This window comes from Acipenser ruthenus, chromosome 1 (genome assembly GCF_902713425.1).
Source record: "Acipenser ruthenus chromosome 1, fAciRut3.2 maternal haplotype, whole genome shotgun sequence".
Lineage (NCBI taxonomy): Eukaryota > Metazoa > Chordata > Actinopteri > Acipenseriformes > Acipenseridae > Acipenser > Acipenser ruthenus.
In genome coordinates this window covers 47996222-48015616 of record NC_081189.1, presented here as the reverse complement: position 1 = coordinate 48015616, position 19395 = coordinate 47996222, and the positions used below count along the sequence as shown (strand labels likewise).

Genomic DNA, 19395 nt, shown 5'->3' with positions numbered 1-19395 from the left:
GGCGGTTACTCTCTTCACTCTGTCAGCCGACAGAGTGGCCAACATGAGCCCTGAGTCCAGGTGCACACCTAGATAGGTAACTATCAGGGCTGGCACCAGCTGGCTCTTTGCATAGTTCACTTTTAGACCCAACCAATGTAGATGGTGATGTGTGTGCATGCGCTTGAACTGGAGCACCGGTGCAAATGAGCTACAGTAGCATAATGCTTAATAACAAGGGACATACCTGGTTGTACTTTTAATGGTCATTAACAAGTGTTGACATTATTGTCCATTCACAGAAAGTCAGCAGTAGATGTTTTACATTGAACTGCAGTCCAGAGTTTAAAAAAAAAAAAACAAAAAAAAAAACCTTTCCAACTCCCAAGTATCTTGCTTTTTCTTATTAGTACATTTATTTTATTTCAGTTTACACATTTAAAGTTTGCCAGTGCCGTGCTCCCGGAAGCTGTTTCACGATTGGCCTAGGAACAGCGCAAAAGCTGCTGTGTGCAGTCATTACAGAGGAAGTCAAGCAGGGATCTGTTAACATTAGCTAAAAACAAGGCAATACATTGTGCTGTTACAAGCATTGCATGATTGATTAGGGTCCTTACATTTAATATGCAAACAACATCTGACTTAACACTTGTCAGGGGTAAGCATTTAAAAAAAAGATGTTTACTTGAATATCTAATATGCTATTCGAATAGTTATTTTTATTTTTTTATTTTGTGTAATCGACTACACCAGGGGTGTCCAATCCTGGTCCTGGAGGGCCGATGTCCCTCCTGGCTTTTGTTGCAATTATGCCCTAAATCACTTAATTGGACCAATCAAGCCCTTATTAGAAGCTTAATTGGTCCAATTAATCAATTTAGTGTACAGTTTGAACAAAAACCAGGAGGGCATCGGCCCTCCAGGACCAGGATTGGGCACCCCTGGACTACACTGACCCATCCCTAGTTTACACTGGGGTAAGCCAATTTTGACACATCTACTGTGAAAACACAAATACACTGCTTGTGTGTATCTTGCACTGAATAACATACCTATGTTGAATTTGCAAGGCAACTAAGTAATCATTTTTATTTCAGGGTTTTAAAGCCCTTCTATGGGGTTATTATTCAGTTTATAAAACTGTAAACTTTTGTTATTTTAAAGATTGTGTCACCATCTGTTACTGTACCTGTGTGATGCCTTTTTATGTTTTGCTCTCAACCTAATCTTTCCATGTTTTTCTCAATGCAGAGTGAAGACAGCCCGAGCCCCAAGCGCCAGCGGCTTTCTCATTCAGTCTTCGATTTCACCTCTGCCTCCCCTGCCCCATCTCCACCAATGAGACCATGGGAGATGCCATCAAATCGTCGGCCCCCTTCAGCTAGACCCAACCAACACCATTTCTCAGGGGAAAGATGCAACACACCGGCTCGGAACAGGAGAAGGTACAGTAAGAGAGAGACACCAGCACCCAGGCAACATCAAGGCAAAAACAGTCATATACAGATACACACAAGCTTATAAAACTGGTTCACAGGCAAAAACACTTGCATGAAATGTCTGGCATCGGAGCATAAAGGCCAGTGTGTATATACCCAAATTTCCCACCCTCAATTTGAGGAAAAAATAAAATCTCAAGTAAAGATGCATTTACAAAGATAAAACCTCAGTTATGCATACAGTATAAGAAAACGACGTATGGAGGCAGTTTGCAGCCGTCTGCTATCACAGGGCATTACAGTTATGTGCTGCTTCTCATTACCAGTCATGATTACTCACACCTGTTTTTGTCCCTTTTTGTGAACTGTGGTATTGCTTGGCATGTCGAAAAATATGGAAGTCTGATCAGCATTTCCGATCTGTCCAAGCTGTAAAACATATATATTAAAACATATGAGACAGAATAAATGTTCTAATATAATTGTCAAATACATCTGATTTTTACAGTGCTTTTCTGTTTCTTTCACATCTCTAACAAGTTCCTCTCATGTTTTCTTTCTGTGCGCTGCTGAAAAATATTTATCGGGGAGTGAAATTCAATCCCTCCCTATGCAATGATATGCGTTTCCAATCTGTACGGCAAAGTGTGGTGGTCTTGTAAGTCAATAAAATGAAGTTCGTTTTTATCGTGTTTACCCTCACAGGCCCAGAAAGACACTTCAGTATGATCATGTTTATGCAATCACGGTACTTAAAGGGTTAGCCAAGGACTTAAAGAATGATTTCGAAGCATTGTGTGTAATGGTACATGAAAGAACTGTACAAAGGCACCTGAACACAGAAGAGCTGTGTGCACTTAGACCTTGCTGCAAACCACTTTTAAAGAAAATTCATAAAAAGAAATATGAACAGGAATCTGAATTTGAAAAAATTCTGTTGTCCAGTGAGATTAAAATATAACCTTTCCCCAAAATTGGATCCCAGTATGTTAGGGGGGAAAAAAGGGAAAGCCTTAAATGAAGAAAACCTGTACCTACAGTTAAATATGGAGGTGGTTTGATATTGGTGTGTTTTAACAGTTCCGGGACTGCAGAGTACAATGATACCATCTGCTTGTAGGCTGATTGGTAGCCAACACGACAATGACCCTAAGTCAACTGGAATTCTTGAAGCAAACAAATATAAAAGTTATGGAATGGTCTTTGCAATCACCAGATCTCAATCCAATAGAAATGCTTTGGACTGATCTGAAAAAAGCTGTAGCCAGGCATTGTGTAGCCAATCTGTCTGGGCTAAAGGAAATATGCAAGCTAGATTTCACCAACAAGAATTGTCATAAACATCAGAAAGCCATAAGAAAAGCAAATGGAGGACAAACAAAATACTAAAGCAATGGTGTCAATACTTTTGTCATGAATGAATACTTTAAATGAAATGTTTGTTTTTTGTAAAGATTATTAGTTAAATTACTAGAAATTGTGTGTTTTTCATTTTGTTTTATTAAAATGTGGTTAACGTTTACTAAATGCTTGTCCTTAAGTATAAACACACGCACACAGTATGCAGTTGCAGACAAAAGGACTTGCAGCAAAGCCTGCTTATATAACAACTGCTTAAGGGGACATTTTAAATGTCTGTTTTTTTTTTGTTTGTTTTTTTATGTCAAAGTCACTTAGAGTAAGTAGTGGGTTTCCGAAACATGCAGCATTATACCTGTAATTTGTTAACATCCTGACAAGTTTTTACATGTTTAAATTTAAAGTCTCTCTCAAAGGTCTTTTCAGGATGTCTGCTTGGGAGGCGTATTTTTTCTTTACCCGTATTCCTGAAGACACGCCCCAATGAATCTCTCTCTCTCTCTCTCTCTCTCTCTCTCTCTCTCTCTCTCTCTCTCTCTGTATAGATATTTAAAAAAATCAATACACTTTTATTACGTGTACATCCACAGTGTTATATAGTCCCAAATGACAAAACATTTAATTTTGTATTCAATAATTCGTTTTAAGCTTTACTTATTAAAAATAAACTGCACGTTTCCATTTATTGTAAATTCCGGCATTGCAAGCAGCATCTAAGTAGAGGGCGGAGTACAAGCTGATAATGTGGATGGTTTGGGCGGGGTTTCAAATGAAACGGAGGAAGGAAGCGGCGCAGCTGCAAAGGAGGCTGGAGTCAGATTTTAGGTGAGTTGTGGATAAAATTGAACTCCACTGTTTTCTGTTTTGCAGTATTGGAGTCAGTAGTTTAGCAAACTGCTTTCAGATCGATGTTCGGTTACAGACATTATTTCCCTTGATGCAGCCCGGCTTCTGAAAGTAGGTGCACCGCTATACCTCTCAAGCAGTGGTTGTGTAGCTTTGTGAGAGACTGACTTTGTTGCTTAATGGGCATCATTTCGCAGAGGAAATGTATTCCCATCGCTCCACGGGAGTGCCAGTAGAGTCTAGTGTTCAGGATTTGCAGAGCAGAGCTCTGAGTGTGTGCAGGTAAAAGGCTGTTACATCGGGAGGGCATTTTGACAAAAGCTCTGCACCGGACAACTGGGGTCGCGGTATCCGGTGAATGGGCTTTAGATTCCCGCAGGTGCTTAATCCAGGTCGATAATGTGTGGGTGGTGTTTGCATTGTCTTTACTGGCTTTTCTGAAAGTTTTCATTACTGACAGGAAGACGTTATTGCTGGTCTTAAAACTAGAGACAGTACTGGTTGCCAGTTGAACTTCTTGCACTGGCATAAAATTTCCTCGGAATTCTGTTGAGGTTTTCTGGATTTATTTCCTTAAAATGAATGTCCATTTAAAAAAAAAAAAAAACATTAACAGCCCATGTTGTAGTCTTTTTAGTATTTCCCATTCAAGTATGAAATGTAACCATTACCGTATGGGTATTTACCGCCTAAAGACTCAAAACCTGAATATTGTATATCAAAGCTGCTCACAAATCTCGGCGCCATTTTTCCTTTCAAGGCTGACCTGACCGGAGAGCCTTGTTCAGATAAGTACATTGAGGCCAGCACAAAGGTTGCGCACTGTACTAATCCTGACTTCTTGCCGAAGACGATCTCGGCATTCCATGTCAACCAGTCTGTGGAACTGGAGGCTTTCCATCCACCTCTTTCCAGTCTGACGGAGAGCAGCAGCAGCATATTTTTGCGTATGTGTGTGTACTGGCCCCCCTCTCATGATAAAATGGCCTGCACCTAACTTCAAAAGAAAGGGGTTGTAAAGTGTGTGAAGTCAAGAAAATGAACCTATACTAACTGTCATCGATATCTGAATTATGGTTAAAGATACGATTTTGTCACAGAGGTCAAGGAAATCGTGAAAATCATGAATTTTAACAAAATTCTGTGAAATCTTGGAAATGGATGTAAAAACACATTTGGATAGGCACTGCTTTTATTTCCTTAAAAAATGCAGTATGTCATGCAGTGGAAATACAGATATGCGAGTATCTGTGTAAATTGTTTGGTTGTGTATATCTGTTTTGTAGTCTTTTTTTCTGATCTTTGTGATACCCCGCTTCTTGGACACGGTGCCTGTCTGTGTGATTTGACTTTTCAACTCTGTTTTTTTTGTTTGTTTTTATTTTTAAAGGGGCAGTATAGGCTACTCAGAAACAACCAATTTAAACGTGATATTCTTATTATTGAAGAATATATATATATATATATATATATATATATATATATATATATACATATATATATATATATATATACATACAGTGCCTTGCAAAAGTATTCAGACCCCTGACCAATTCTCTCATATTCCTGAATTACAAATGGTACATTGAAATTTCGTTCTGTTTGATATTTTATTTTAAAACACTGAAACTCAAAATCAATTATTGTAAGGTGACATTGGTTTTATGTTGGGAACTATTTTTAAGAAAAATAAAAAAAACTGAAATATCTTGCTTGCATAAGTATTCAACCCCTGTGCTGTGGAAGCTCCCAGTTTACACCAATGAAAGAAATTGCCCTCACGAAGACACAGTTACCTTACCATTGGCCTCCACCTGTGAACCATTAAAGTTGCTGTCACATTTTCTGGGTAAAAACCCCACTGTTGAAGGATCATTGGTCAGGCTGTGAATCTGAAGGAAAATGAAGACCAAAGAGCATTCTACAGAAGTTAGAGATAAAATAATACAAATGCATAGATTAGGGAAACGGTACAAAATAATATCCAAGTGTTTGGATATCCCAGTGAGCACAGTTGGATCAATAATGAGGAAGTGGAAGCTGCATCACACCACCCAGGCACTGCCAAGAAAAGGCCGGCCCTCAAAACTCAGCGCTCAATCAAGAAGGAGACTTGTGAGAGAAGCCACAGAGAGGCCAACAATCACTTTGAAGGAGCTACAGAGTTCAGTGGCTGGGAGTGGTGTAATGGTGCACCAGTCAACCATATCAAGAGCTCTGCATAACACTGGCCTGTATGGGAGGGTGGCAAGAAAGAAGCTGTTACTCAAAAAGTACCATCTGAAAGCACGTCTGGAGTTTGCCAGAAAGCATGAGAGTGACCCAGCTGCAATGTGGGAAAAGGTTTTGTGGTCAGATGAGACCAAGATAGAGCTTTGTGGCCAAAACTCAAAGCACTATGTGTGGCGCAAACCTAACACTGCCCATGCCTCAAGACACACCATCCCTACAGTGAAGTGTGGTGGTGGCAGCATCATGTTGTGGGGATGCTTCAGCATGATGGTGTGGAAGAATGGATGGAGCAAAATACAGGGAAATACTGCAAGAGAACCTGCTTCAGTCCGCTAAAAAACTGAAGCTTGGGAGGAAATTCACCTTTCAGCAGGACAATGATCCCAAGCACAAGGCCAAAGCAACATTGGAGTGGCTCAAGAACAAAAAGGTGAATGTCCTACAGTGGCCCAGTCAAAGTCCTGATCTCAATCCCATTGAGAATCTGTGGCACTATTTGAAAATTGCGGTCCACAAGCGTCGTCCAACCAACCTGAACAACCTGGAGCAAATCTGCCAAGAAGAATGGGCCAAAATCACTCCGACACTGTGTGCAAAGCTGGTACATACTTACCCCAAAAGACTTAAAGCTGTTATTGCAGCGAAAGGTGGCTCTACCAAATATTAATGTGTGGGGCTTGAATACTTATGCAAGCAAGATATTTATTTCAGTTTTTTATTTTTCTTAAAAATATTTCCCAACATAAAACCAATGTCACCTTACAATAATTGATTTTGAGTTTCAGTGTTTTAAAATAAAATATCAAACATAACGAAATTTCAATGTACCATTTGTAATTCAGTAATATGAGAGAATTGGTCAGGGGTCTGAATACTTTTGCAAGGCACTGTATATATACTGTATATATATGTATATATGTGCAGTATGTGTGTGTGTAATATATATAATGTGTTTTTTTTTTTATATATATATTTTCAGAAGATTTTAAATCATTTTATATAATTTTTGGTGATGAGTAGTTCAGTTTCATAACAGTTGGTAATATATTTTGGGATTTTTCATATCTATTCAACTTACTAACTAAAAAATGTAATATGCAGCCGGGGACAATCTTCAGCTGCTTTGTTTGCTGCATTTGGTATTAACTTGCGTACTAGTTTGGTACCATCCTCTGTATTAACCATGGGATCATTCCTAGTTAGTGCGCTCCTTTTAATTCAATTGACTCATGTACTTTTTTGGTTGTTGCTTTGATTTAAATATCATTACTCTTGTAAATTTACACTCTAGGAACATCTGCTGCTTGTAAAAAATGTCAAAAGAAAAAGACCTAGATTTGCATGTTGGGGGGGAAAAAAGAGGGCATCTGGATGGGAAAGACTAAGATGCACAAAGAAAAAAAAATCAGAGGAAGTGTGGCAATGTGCCCCGCCCCGTGTGCATTTGTGTGTTATATGTTGTATGTTGCATATGTTAATGTTGGTGTATTGTTGTTGGTACACGGGATATAATGTGGGTAATGAGCACAAGTGTTTAAAATGTATAATTGTATTTAGACATGGGGATTGACTTCACGTGCATTTAAATGATGTAATAATATGTGAGCACGGGGTTGCACAGAATTAGTTCACGTGCTGGGATTCAAGTGAATAATTAATTAATAATTGAATCCCAGCACAACAGTATATATATAGATGCACGTTTTACTCACTCGGGGTTGGGTGTTCGGTGAGTAGTGAACGGGAGAGAGAGAAGGAGAAATAAAGTAAGAAATAACAATTGCTATTGCGTGCTGGTAGGACCAGCACGATACTTGTATGTTTATTTTTACTCACCGTGTTTGTTTGTCTGTTAGCCCATCGTTTGTTTAAGTGTTAGTCCATTTTGTCTATATTTATTTTGGCGTGAAGTGCCGTGTCCTGTCTTCTGTTTTGTTCAACCTTTTTATTTTCTGTGTGCTAATAAAACACTGAGCGCAGCAGCGTCTCAGATTCACTCACCACTACTGTCTGTCTGTGTACTCCTTTCTGGTCTGACGTAACCACTAAAGCCAGCTTGTCACAGGAAGATACTAAACAGAAGAAGCTTTCTTTTTGTAAACGTACTCAATCTTCAACAGAAGTATTTACAGACTTCCTCACTTTCTGCTGCCAACTTGTAGGTAATACCCCTGCTTACACTCATGATCTAAACAGTGCTTTCATTGATGAGATCACTCCAGTGCAAACCATGCTAGATACAAGCTGCACAGATGCAGTAGCTGTTCAGTCTGCTGCTGACGAGTGTGATGTACAATTCGAAAGGGAAGAGAAAGCTCAGTCAGATGTTGCAATTGAGAGCGATACTGAAACTGACATGGTCAGTGAGGCAGAAAGTAGTTATTTTCTATGCTTCAGTCGTGGGAAAATTGACTTTTTTACCTGAACATCCTATTCAGCCAAATTGTAAAAATCTTCCCTTTTGACCCAGTGAAGACGTACTATAGGGAAGTATAAGACAGTTCCCCAAAAATTCAAAGAAAGTAGATCTCTTGTTCCCAGAATGACAATAAACTTTTCTGCAATGTTTGCATGGCATTCTCTGATAATGAGGATTCGTCGTTTGTACAAGGTGGAGTCACTGTTTCAGTGAAGAGTGTTTATGTGAAAATTAGAAAAGCATGAGATTTCAGGTTGCCATTCAAGAGCTGTTGCTGGATATCTGGCTGCTTAAAATGAGAGAAACCTAGAAAGTAAAATTAATAAAGAATTAGCAGACCTACATCAACAGCAAGTAAAAGAAAGAAGAGCAGTCACTGAAGCAATTCTGTACATTGGAAGACGAGGTATAGGGTACAGAGCCCAGCATGGAGAAGAGGCTTACACACTTGAAGATTCAGAAATAAACCATGGTAATTTCTTGGAACTGCTTCTTTCATGGTCAAAATGTGACCCATTGCTAGATAAGCATTTGAAAATGGTATTGAGCAATTTGATGCCAAAACCAGAGCTGAAGCAAATTTCTTGATTAACAATTTGATGAAATTTGATATGATTCTTGCTGGCTTTGTCTTCCTGAAACCTGTTCTCACTGAGTTCAAATGCTGCAGATTGCCTTCAGTCTTCAAGACTTGACTACTTGCAAGCAGGGCACCTGCTTAATTCTGCAAGTCATGGATCTTTAGTCTGTGCACTGAACCTTCTTGCTGTGTTCAGGGATGACCGTCTTGAGGCTCTTATGCTTCTGAACATTGAAAAAGAGGTTACAATCACATATGATGAGGTTATCAAACGTCTGTGTGCTTCACGGGAAATTAAACGTTTGCTCTACTTAAATTTTCATCACACATCTGATATGTCATCTCTCAACCTTGAAATATTAGTCACAGACTCCTAGAAAGCAGTAGTAGCAGTGAGACACCTCAAGTCAGCAGCAGTAACAGTCATAGACCTCAAGTCAGCAGCAGTAACAGTCAGAGACATCAAATCAGCAGCAGTAGCAGTCAGAGACCAAGGCAGCAGTAGCAACAGTCAGAGAAGTGAGTACAGTATTTATTATTATTATTATTATTATTATTATTGTATAAATTAAAAATTTGTACATGATAGAAAAAATATTTCTAACTGTTGGCAACAAGTATGGGTGTGTTGTGTAATCCTAAGCAAAACATTTTCTATAACATTTCACAGGAGTCAGCATCATTGTTCTGGGTTATGCTTTATAGTGGTAGTTGTGAACTATTTATGTGGTTTTAATTTCTATGGTTGTCTAGAGATGATTTCAGAAAAGTGGCCTGTACTTGTACACTAGCATCCTGGCCTGTGACCCAACCAGTCTGCCCCTGTCCATACGCTATGCTGAGTGTGGGCCCAGTCATACTATATTGACAGGACGAAAAGCTGGAAGCAGGCCGAACAATTTTTTGTCTGCTATGAAGCGAAGTCCCATGGTCAAGCCCAGTCTAAGTAGGACTGTCTATGAGCTGGCCAACTTGACACCCATCACACAAAATTATTGAGTGGTCCATTGAAGCGCACCACTGTTAGCCTGGCCAGGCATTCAAAATTTGTGTCTAATAATAAAACTAAAGTTTAAATGTATGTTTGCCGTTTCCCTTTTAAGTGCTGGTTTTAGGAAACGTTGCCCCTTTTAAATATGTTGGAGGACCTTGGCCTTTTTAAACCCTGCACTAAAGGGGCGTTCACACCGGGCGCGTCAAAAGCAATTGTTTTCAATGAAGGTGGTCACACGCAGCGGCAGAGGGAAGCAGCACTCAAGCGGCGCGCAGGAGATACAATATTTTCAACTTCTGCCATGCCGCACCGTGACGTAAACTGTCAGCAGCCAATCAGGGGAAAGTAGGAGGCTCCTTTGTGAGGAAGAAATAAAAAAATAAATAAAATGGAGGAAAAGCTTGTGGTTCTAATTTCTGATTTTCCAGAGTTGTGTAATACAACATTAAGTAGGTTTGAAATCTGCCTTCATCAAACCGGAGCTCCTGTATCAGCTGATGATATTCGCCGTACCTTTTTCGCTTTGTGAGGATGTCATGAACCCACAGCGATCTTACATTTTTTTTTTTTTTCTCTGGTAGAGCAGGGCGATCACAATTATCTTTTTTTGTTTGCTGTTCATTGTTCCAGGTATTGCGTTGATATGATGGGATGGCAGTAGTTGTATTTTTTAATCATGTGTATACGATAATGCTCAATAATATCAATGTATAATGATGCCTGTAACTCACACTCTCTTTGCCTATACCTAACAAACCAGACAAAACTCACAAAGAAAGAAAATATCTCAATTTTTACATTTTTTACAATTGTAGATTTGTAAAATTATAATGTTTCGCTGCTCATTGTCGTTGAGACGAGGTTGGTTGCACACTCAGAAATCTCTTCTTCTTTTAGACTTAGAAAAAGCTTTTCCGTGCATGAATGCCTTTAAGATTAAGTCTATATATCTATATCTATATCTGTGTTGGGGGCCCCAAGCCAAAATACGACCCCATCAGGATGCAGAAAATTCACTTTACCAGAAGCTGATCTGAAGAAGATCCGCTTTCGTACTTTTGAAATATAAATACATCGGATGGTTTGATAATTTTATTTAAAAGCCTAGATCGGCAATGTATTTATTAGGCTACCGCATAACGTTACATTTTTTTCAAATAGTTTGACACCATTGGGGCTACCCTGGAGAATAATTCCAACTAGTCTCGCTTTTAGATGAAGGGATGAAAACGAAATAAACATGGTCTATGGTATGGGAAGAATTGTACACAGTTGTTTTTTTCACAGTTTTAAACTTGTAGATGAACATAGGAAATATAATACAATATGTCTAGGGCTTCTGATTTTTGGTTTTAACCGATAGAACACCCCCGATACAAAAAAAATGAAATTGGTGGATAGCCAATAAACACCAGAAAACACCAGAAAAACTGTGGAAATGGTTAATCAATTCACGTTGACTTTACCCTTTTCCCATAAAAAAATAAAACCTGCTACAAAAATAAAAATAAATACATTTCCCAGTGCTACTGTGCAATGTCCCACCTTCCTGACTTGCATCTATCATTGATTTATTCTCAATACTTTAAACCCATCCCATCTACTGAATGACAGCACATTACTACATTTCTATTAGAGACTCTGCTTGCAAGATTTAAAACAAGATTACAATCAGGATGGAGGCTTGTTAGCGGGATTTCAAGCTGTATTACAGTTAAGATACGGAGGATTTAAAACAGAATTGTGGCGAAATGTACAGAAATGCCTACACACAAAAACCCCAGAAGAATGTCACTGCCGCAGCTTCATTGGGGCATGTCTCCTCAGGAATACAGGTAGGAAACGAATGTATGTCTCCCGGCAGTGTCCAGGGAGAGGACACACCTCTGATCTCATACCCGTGCACAAAGCAGACATCTTGAAAAGACCTTTGAGAGAGACTTTAAATGTATAAGTGTAAAAACTTGGCAGGTTAACAACAGAAATAAAAATTACAGGCACGTTATTTCAATAGCTGTAGCAACACGTGGGGACGTGTAATGCTATATTTTTCAGAATCCCACCACTTAGACATGCAAACAGTTTCTTTAGAGTTGTCATTCCTGACTATAAGCAAACTGTTTTCTAATACAGTTTGGCACATGTGCTACACTAGTGCCAGCATGCGTGACTTTCTGTATTGTGTACATACTGTACTAGTGTTTTGTGGCCGAATCCTGCAGCTTAAGTCTGAACAATGCTTTTAAATGGGTGAAAACTAAGCAAAAATAAAAATGTAATTATCAGGTATTGAAATTATACCCTTAACAGCTACAGTACAGGGGTTGGAAGTGTAGGTCTGAACAAGTTAGAGAGCAATAGTATGAATATGTAATTTTGCCATAATAAAATTAATATTGCTGTCTGAAACCTCTTGACTTAAATGTGACCCTTTGTTTATTTTCATGAAACATGAAATATCAACTTTATATTGTCTTCCTCTTGTGTCTTGTAAAGATAAGCTTGTAGTTTCTTAGTGCTAATAGTGTGCTGTCTTTGCAGCCCTCCTGTTAGGCGTCAGCGGGGGAGGAGGGATCGGATGCCACGACACAACTCAATCAGCCAGGACGAGAACTACCACCACCTCACGTATGGACAGCAGCCGAGTATGGAGGAGCCTCGCGCCTTCCACCCCCCCAGTGTCTCCCCGCGCCTACTGCACCCTGCTGCCCACCCCCCGCAGCCGAGCACAGTCATGGTGGACATCCATGAGCAGGTATGAGACAATGTGCTAAACACACTGTAACAGTGCTTTAAAGAATCATGGAATTAGTGTACACAGGTGAAACATCTTGTTTTAAATGTGGAATCCTCACCTTAAACCCTTCCAAATTCAGTTTGTTTTTTTTGTTTGTTTGTTTTTTTTGACAGATTCATCAGGGCACAGTTCCAGTCTCTTACACGGTCACCACAGTAGCTCCACATGGGATTCCACTTTGCACAGGCCCGCATATCCCAGCATGCAATACACAGCAGGTGCCAGGATGTTCGGTGGTATTCAGTGGACAGCACTACCCTGTGTGCAGTGTGCCTCCTCCAGTAAGTCATTTTTATAACAGTTTATGCTTAGTGAGTGACTTTATGATCCAGAGAGATTGTATCCCCTAGGGAGGAATTACAGGTTTACAAAGACACATTAAAAAGCCATTCAGTGCGTTTACATGGCACGATCTCACTGCCTTGTAAACGTGGTGATCGGATTACAATATTATTTTGGCAGTGTGCATGTGTACTAAAAATCAAAGCGCAGTCCTGCGCATGAGTGGCTGTGTGTGTTCGGGTTGATGAGCATGATGTCTCGTCAGATGGAAGCAGCTTACTACTGCAGTGACGTGAAGCGGGTGCCGTCAGCCATGTCCCTCCCTCTTTGTGCGCCGCCCCCTGGGAGCTCCCGTCCTCAGACGGCAAAGGAATAGCCTGGACTCGAGCCAGCGACCTCCAGGCTATAGGGCGCATCTTGCACTCAATGCGAGTGCTTTTACTGGATGCGCCACTTGGGAGCCCCTCAGTGACATAACTTTGACTTCAAAAGTGTACGGGGCAGTTTCTGTAGGTGGGGCATGTAGGAATACAATTAAAAATAAATGTTTATCATTCATATTGGCACTTTTGCGGTAGTTCGGAGGAAAGGAGTGGGTATTTCACAGTCACTCTTCAACAATAAGGTCCCAGTGTTCAAAACAGAAAATACTGAGACCATAGGCATCGGAAATGGTATCACGATTGAGAAATTTCACAATAGACTGCCTTCTCCTCTTTGCCAGAGATCACCCATAATGCATTGCCAACGCTGAGACAGTTGATTGCTGTTTCCATTGGGTTCTAGTGGCGACTCTATACCGATTTATATACTCAGTTAAACCGATTTATAATCGATTATTGAGAAATAAAAGTTTTAGTACTGCTGCAATGTGAGGGAGACATTTCCATGTCATTGAAAAAGTGAGAGGGACATGCCCGCTGTGTAAATGACGCCTTGTGGCATGGTGCCCGCCCTCTGTGTATTTATTATTATTGTTTGCGGCACGGACGAAAAGTCACCACCATTATTTGTTATTGTTTTATTATTTAGAATTACCTTGTGAAGATGCGTGACTGATCAGCTACTAAATGTATAATTACCTGACAGTCACGCATCTTATCAAACCCGTGCAAAATGTGACCGAGGGATAATTGTTAGCTAGTTAATCCCTCGGTCACCAATATAAAAGACCTGCAGCTTTGGCTGCACGGGGAAGTGTTCAGAGTGCAGAACCGTCATGGAGTTTGGAGGTAAAGTGATTTAAAAAAATATATGTATGCTGGCTTGGCAACCACCGTACTACTTGTTGCTATTTATTGTTTTTTTTGCTTGGTCAACATGCCATTTTCTTTTGTGTTTTGTTAAATGTTTATTTTCTGTTTAATAATTACTGAGCACAGACATTGGGACTCAGTGTCACCCCATATTCCGTATCCTTGTATTCATTTCTGGTCTGACGTCACCCCTGCAGCCAGCCTGTTCACACGCCTATAATTAGGCTATACAGTAGATCCTCTCATATCCATCCCGGTAAGATACCCTAACCCACGGATCTGTGGCATGTGTGATTTGCACATGCTATTACCAACTGAACGGTACGGATGGAAACTAATCAATGCACATGTTATTATGGGTTTAAAACAGTAAAATTAGCTCTAGCAGGCAGAATGGATTCAGTTACAAATAACAACAAAAAAAAAATTATGATGCGTTTGGGAATTCAGTTTCACTTTTTACGTGCTGTAATTTAACTGCCCAGTTTAATGTTAAATAAAAGAAAACAGGAAAGCAAGGGATTCATAAAATAACTATACCATTTTAAAAAGCTGAAACAAGATTGTTTTGCTTATCCCTAGTTTGTGTGCGCCCTTTCTCGGGTTAATACGCCTGGTGTAGCATGAGAAACTGCACCCCATGAGATGAGTGTGGCCCCTACTACAAGTATATTAATATTGACGTTTAGCTGTTTATTTATCAATAAAAATATGTTATTAATAAATAGGTTGTACCTCTTCCTGCTTTTTCACACTAAAGATACATTTGAATGTATTTTTACACCTTAACAAGGTTTTTTTGTATATATTTTTTGAATATATTGCAACATCAGGTAAAATGTTAAAATATATAATAATCTGCTATCTATATATTTTAAATTAATCAATTTGCAGTTGAAAACATTGGATGTATAAATAACTATTGCAAACAATAGGTATTGCAGCTCATGCTGTGCCTTAAACTGTCATCGTAGATTTTCGAAATGTGCGCAAATATTTTCTTTAGTGAATATGATTTATATTTATTTTTGTTGAATTTGATATTTTAACATTTGTTTCCTGTAACGTGTATGAATTGTTCATTTATTTACAGTATTTTTCAATAAAATACACATTAAGAGTAAAATAGTTTAAATGTATACCTTCGAAAATGTAAAATTGTTTTCATAGCCATGAGATCGTACACCCCTTCAGAAAATGTGTTCTCATAGTCATGAGAGAGTACACCCCTCCAGAAAATGTGTTCTCATAGCCATGAGATCGTACACCCCTCCAGAAAATGTGTTCTCATAGCCATGAGAGAGTACACCCCTCCAGAAAATGTGTTCTCATAGCCATGAGAGAGTACACCCCTCCAGAAAATGTGTTTTCATAGCCACGAGCACACCCCTTATGATGATAATAATAATAAATAATAATAATAATAATAATAATAATTGACAACAGTGCTGTTTACACTCCACCGGTAATAGAAAAGTAACGATGAGCCGTTTGTCTACTAGGCAGCTGTTGTGATCAAAATTCGCTTCGTCTTTTTCATGTCAATTGTGTTTATAAAATCAATTTAACGTTCTCTATATACAATGCATTAGATTGTTGGGACTTTTGGATATTTAGAATAAATACATTTCAGTTAAATTTTCTTTAAGATTGTACCGGAAAAGAATATGTATGTTGCAAGATGACAATTTTCTGCTTTATTACTTAACAAACGTCAGTGTAACTCATTATCTACATATTTTAATATTAAATGACATATTTTTTAATATTTCAATTATTTTCAAATATAATTTAAAATATTTGTTTAAAAGATTTGCATACAATGTATTTCAGATATGTTAAACTATGTATAGATACTGTGTTAATGTTTAAACGACATGTACAATTTTGTGAAGGCCTGACTGAAGATAGCGTCCAGGCAGCAAGGAGCATTGGAACTGTACTAGAGTATTTTAAATGGTTGGGGAAGATTACCTGTAACAAAACACATGATTGACAGGAACCGTTTAAAGCTTAACCCTTCGCCAGCTGGAAAAAAAAGTTGTACACTGAAGGCAGAAACCAGGCTGAAGTTAATTATTACTAGGGGTGGGCATCGATATGAAAATTGTATATCGATATCGTGCACGTATTTTGATATCGATAATATCGAAGTCTTCCAAAACACAGAAAAATATAGTAACACAAATGCAATATGACGAATATATATACATATAGACGTTAACCAGATATTTACGTAAGAAAAGCAATTAATTTAACTTAGTGGTGCTTTGCTTCACAATATCCATTTAGAAAAACAAGGTTTTGTTATATTGTTTTGCTATTCCATGCCATCACCAGCTACCTCAAAACTGAAATATTTCTATACTTTGAACAGGTGATTATATAGTGACACAGCCACTGTGTCATACAGGTGTTTATGTGCAGACAGAGCCTCTGTGTCAATGAGAACAGGCGTTTGTATACTGACACAGCGTCTGTGTCAGTGAGTACAGGTCATGTTATGGTGACACGGCCAGTGTCACCAATTGCAAGTGAATATATATTGACACAGCCACCGTGTCGACAGGTGTCCTGAATGCATGGAAAAAATTATATATGTGATTATAAATTATTCCCATTGTATTGTTCACCATACACCAATAAAAAAAAAATGGTTTAGTAATTTATCACAATAAATTGAATAGGAACAACTTCTATATATATAATTTTTATATGAATACAATTTTGTATTGATGTATTTTTGTATTAATGTCATTACTTTATTATGTATTTTAATGCCAGTAAATAACTTAATAAATAAAAATAAAGTAAATTAGCAAATAAATGAATAATTAAATACATATAAACAAATATGTAAACAAATATAAAAATAAACAAAATAAATGAGTAAACAAATGAACATTGGAAATGTATACGATAGTATCCCACCACGCACTGTATTTTATTTTAAAATAATGTGTTATGACCCATATTAACAGAGGTCCATATTGCTAAGAAATAAAGTATTTTGGAAAAAGTAAATGCGAACACACACACACAAGTAGGGCTTGAAGGTTTTATTTTTAATCAGGTGACAAATTTAGCTGATTCTGTTTCATAATTAAACTCAGAAAAAGATGATAATTGCAAAACAATCTTTGCTTTTACCTTCATATCTTGCCTAAGCCTAATTCTGGTCCCTTTTAATTTTATTTCAAACAGAGCTTGTTTATCGAGACGGCAAGATGTACTGTGTGTGAAAGAGCTGCTGTGCAAAAAAAAAAAAAACACACCCGGATGTACAGTTTTTCAAGAATCTTCGCTTAAAAAACAGCTGTTGCTGAATGCAGAAAAAATATTAAAGCACACGTAGATGAAGGCAACAAACAGTGCTTAGAATCCCGTCTTGCTGTTATGCGAACGGTCTACTGTTAGTATATATATAACAAAGAAAAAAGTGTCTGTGTTTATATGTACAGACGTGCTCAAATTTGTTGGTACCCTTACAGCTCATTGAAATAATGCTTCATTCCTCCTGAAAAGTGATGAAATTAAAAGCTATTTTATCATGTATACTTGTATGCCTTTGGTATGTCATAGAATAAAGCAAAGAAGCTGTGAAAAGAGATGAATTATTGCTTATTCTACAAAGATATTCTAAAATGGCCTGGACACATTTGTTGGTACCCCTTAGAAAAGATAATAAATAATTGGATTATAGTGATATTTCAAACTAATTAGTTTCTTTAATTAGTATCACACGTCTCCAATCTTGTAATCAGTCATTCAGCCTATTTAAATGGAGAAAATTAGTCACTGTGCTGTTTGGTATCATTGTGTGCACCACACTGAACATGGACCAGAGAAAGCAAAGGAGAGAGTTGTCTGAGGAGATCAGAAAGAAAATAATAGACAAGCATGGTAAAGGTAAAGGTAAAGGCTACAAGACCATCTCCAAGCAGCTTGATGTTCCTGTGACAACAGTTGCAAATATTATTAAGAAGTTTAAGGTCCATGGAACTGTAGCCAACCTCCCTGGGCGCGGCCGCAAGAGGAAAATCGACCCCAGAGTGAACAGAAGGATAGTGCGAATGGTAGAAAAAGAACCAAGGATAACTGCCAAAGAGATACAAGCGGAACTCCAAGGTGAAGCGAAAGTGGGCTCCATGGAAGAAGACCCAGGAGGACTCCACTTTTGACAGAAAAACATAAAAAAGCCAGACTGGAATTTGCTAAAATGCATATTGACAAGCCACAATCCTTCTGGGAGAATGTCCTTTGGACAGATGAGTCAAAACTGGAGCTTTTTGGCAAGTCACAACAGCTCTATGTTCACAGACGAAAAAATGAAGCTTTCAAAGAAAAGAACACCATACCTACAGTGAAACATGGAGGAGGCTCGGTTATGTTTTGGGGCTGCTTTGCTCTGCCTGGCACAGGGTGCCTTGAATCTGTGCAGGGCACAATGAAATCTCAAGACTATCAAGGCATTCTGGAGCGAAACGTACTGCCCAGTGTCAGAAAGCTCTGTCTCAATCGCAGGTCATGGGTCCTCCAACAGGATAATGACCCAAAACACACAGCTAAAAGCACCCAAGAATGGATAAGAACAAAACATTGGACTATTCTGAAGTGGCCTTCTATGAATCCTGATCTGAATCCTATCGAACATCTATGGAAAGAGCTGAAACTTGCAGTCTGGAGAAGGCACCCATCAAACCTGAGACAGCTGGAGCAGTTTGCTCAGGAAGAGTGGGCCAAACTACCTGTTAACAGGTGCAGAAGTCTCATTGAGAGCTACAGAAAACATTTGATTGCAGTGATTGCCTCTAAAGGTTGTGCACCAAAATATTAGGTTGGCGGTCCCATCATTTTTGTCCATGCCATTTTCATTTGTTTTCTTATTTACAATATTATGTTGAATAAAAAATCAAAAGCAAAGTCTGATTTCTATTAAATATGGAATAAACAATGGTGGATGGCAATTACTTTTGTCAGTTTCAAGTTATTTCAGAGAAAATTGTGCATTCTTCGTTTTTTGTGGAGGGGTACCAACAAATTTGAGCACGTCTGTATATAAGTGTATGTGTGTGTGTGTATATATATATATATATATAATATATGAAAAGTTGTTCCTATTCAATTTAAAGTACTAAACCATTTTTACTGCTGTATGGTGAACAATACAATGGTAATAATTTATAATCACATACAGTGGAAGGTCGTATAT

The 19395-nt window shown here is 38.4% G+C and overlaps 1 protein-coding gene across 4 annotated transcripts in view; it reads left to right on the top strand.

Moving 5' to 3' along the window:
• The window catches only part of LOC117421124 (E3 ubiquitin-protein ligase RNF38), a 182296-nt gene that overhangs the window by 134434 nt on the left and 28467 nt on the right, over window positions 1-19395 (top strand). For all 4 annotated transcript variants that reach the window (XM_034035086.3, XM_034035087.3, XM_034035088.3 and 1 more), the window contains 3 exons: window positions 1231-1424; window positions 12390-12603; window positions 12759-12926. In XM_034035086.3, coding sequence (XP_033890977.1) covers window positions 1231-1424; window positions 12390-12603; window positions 12759-12926 — 576 coding nt within the window. The remainder of the gene's footprint in view (window positions 1-1230; window positions 1425-12389; window positions 12604-12758; window positions 12927-19395) is intronic.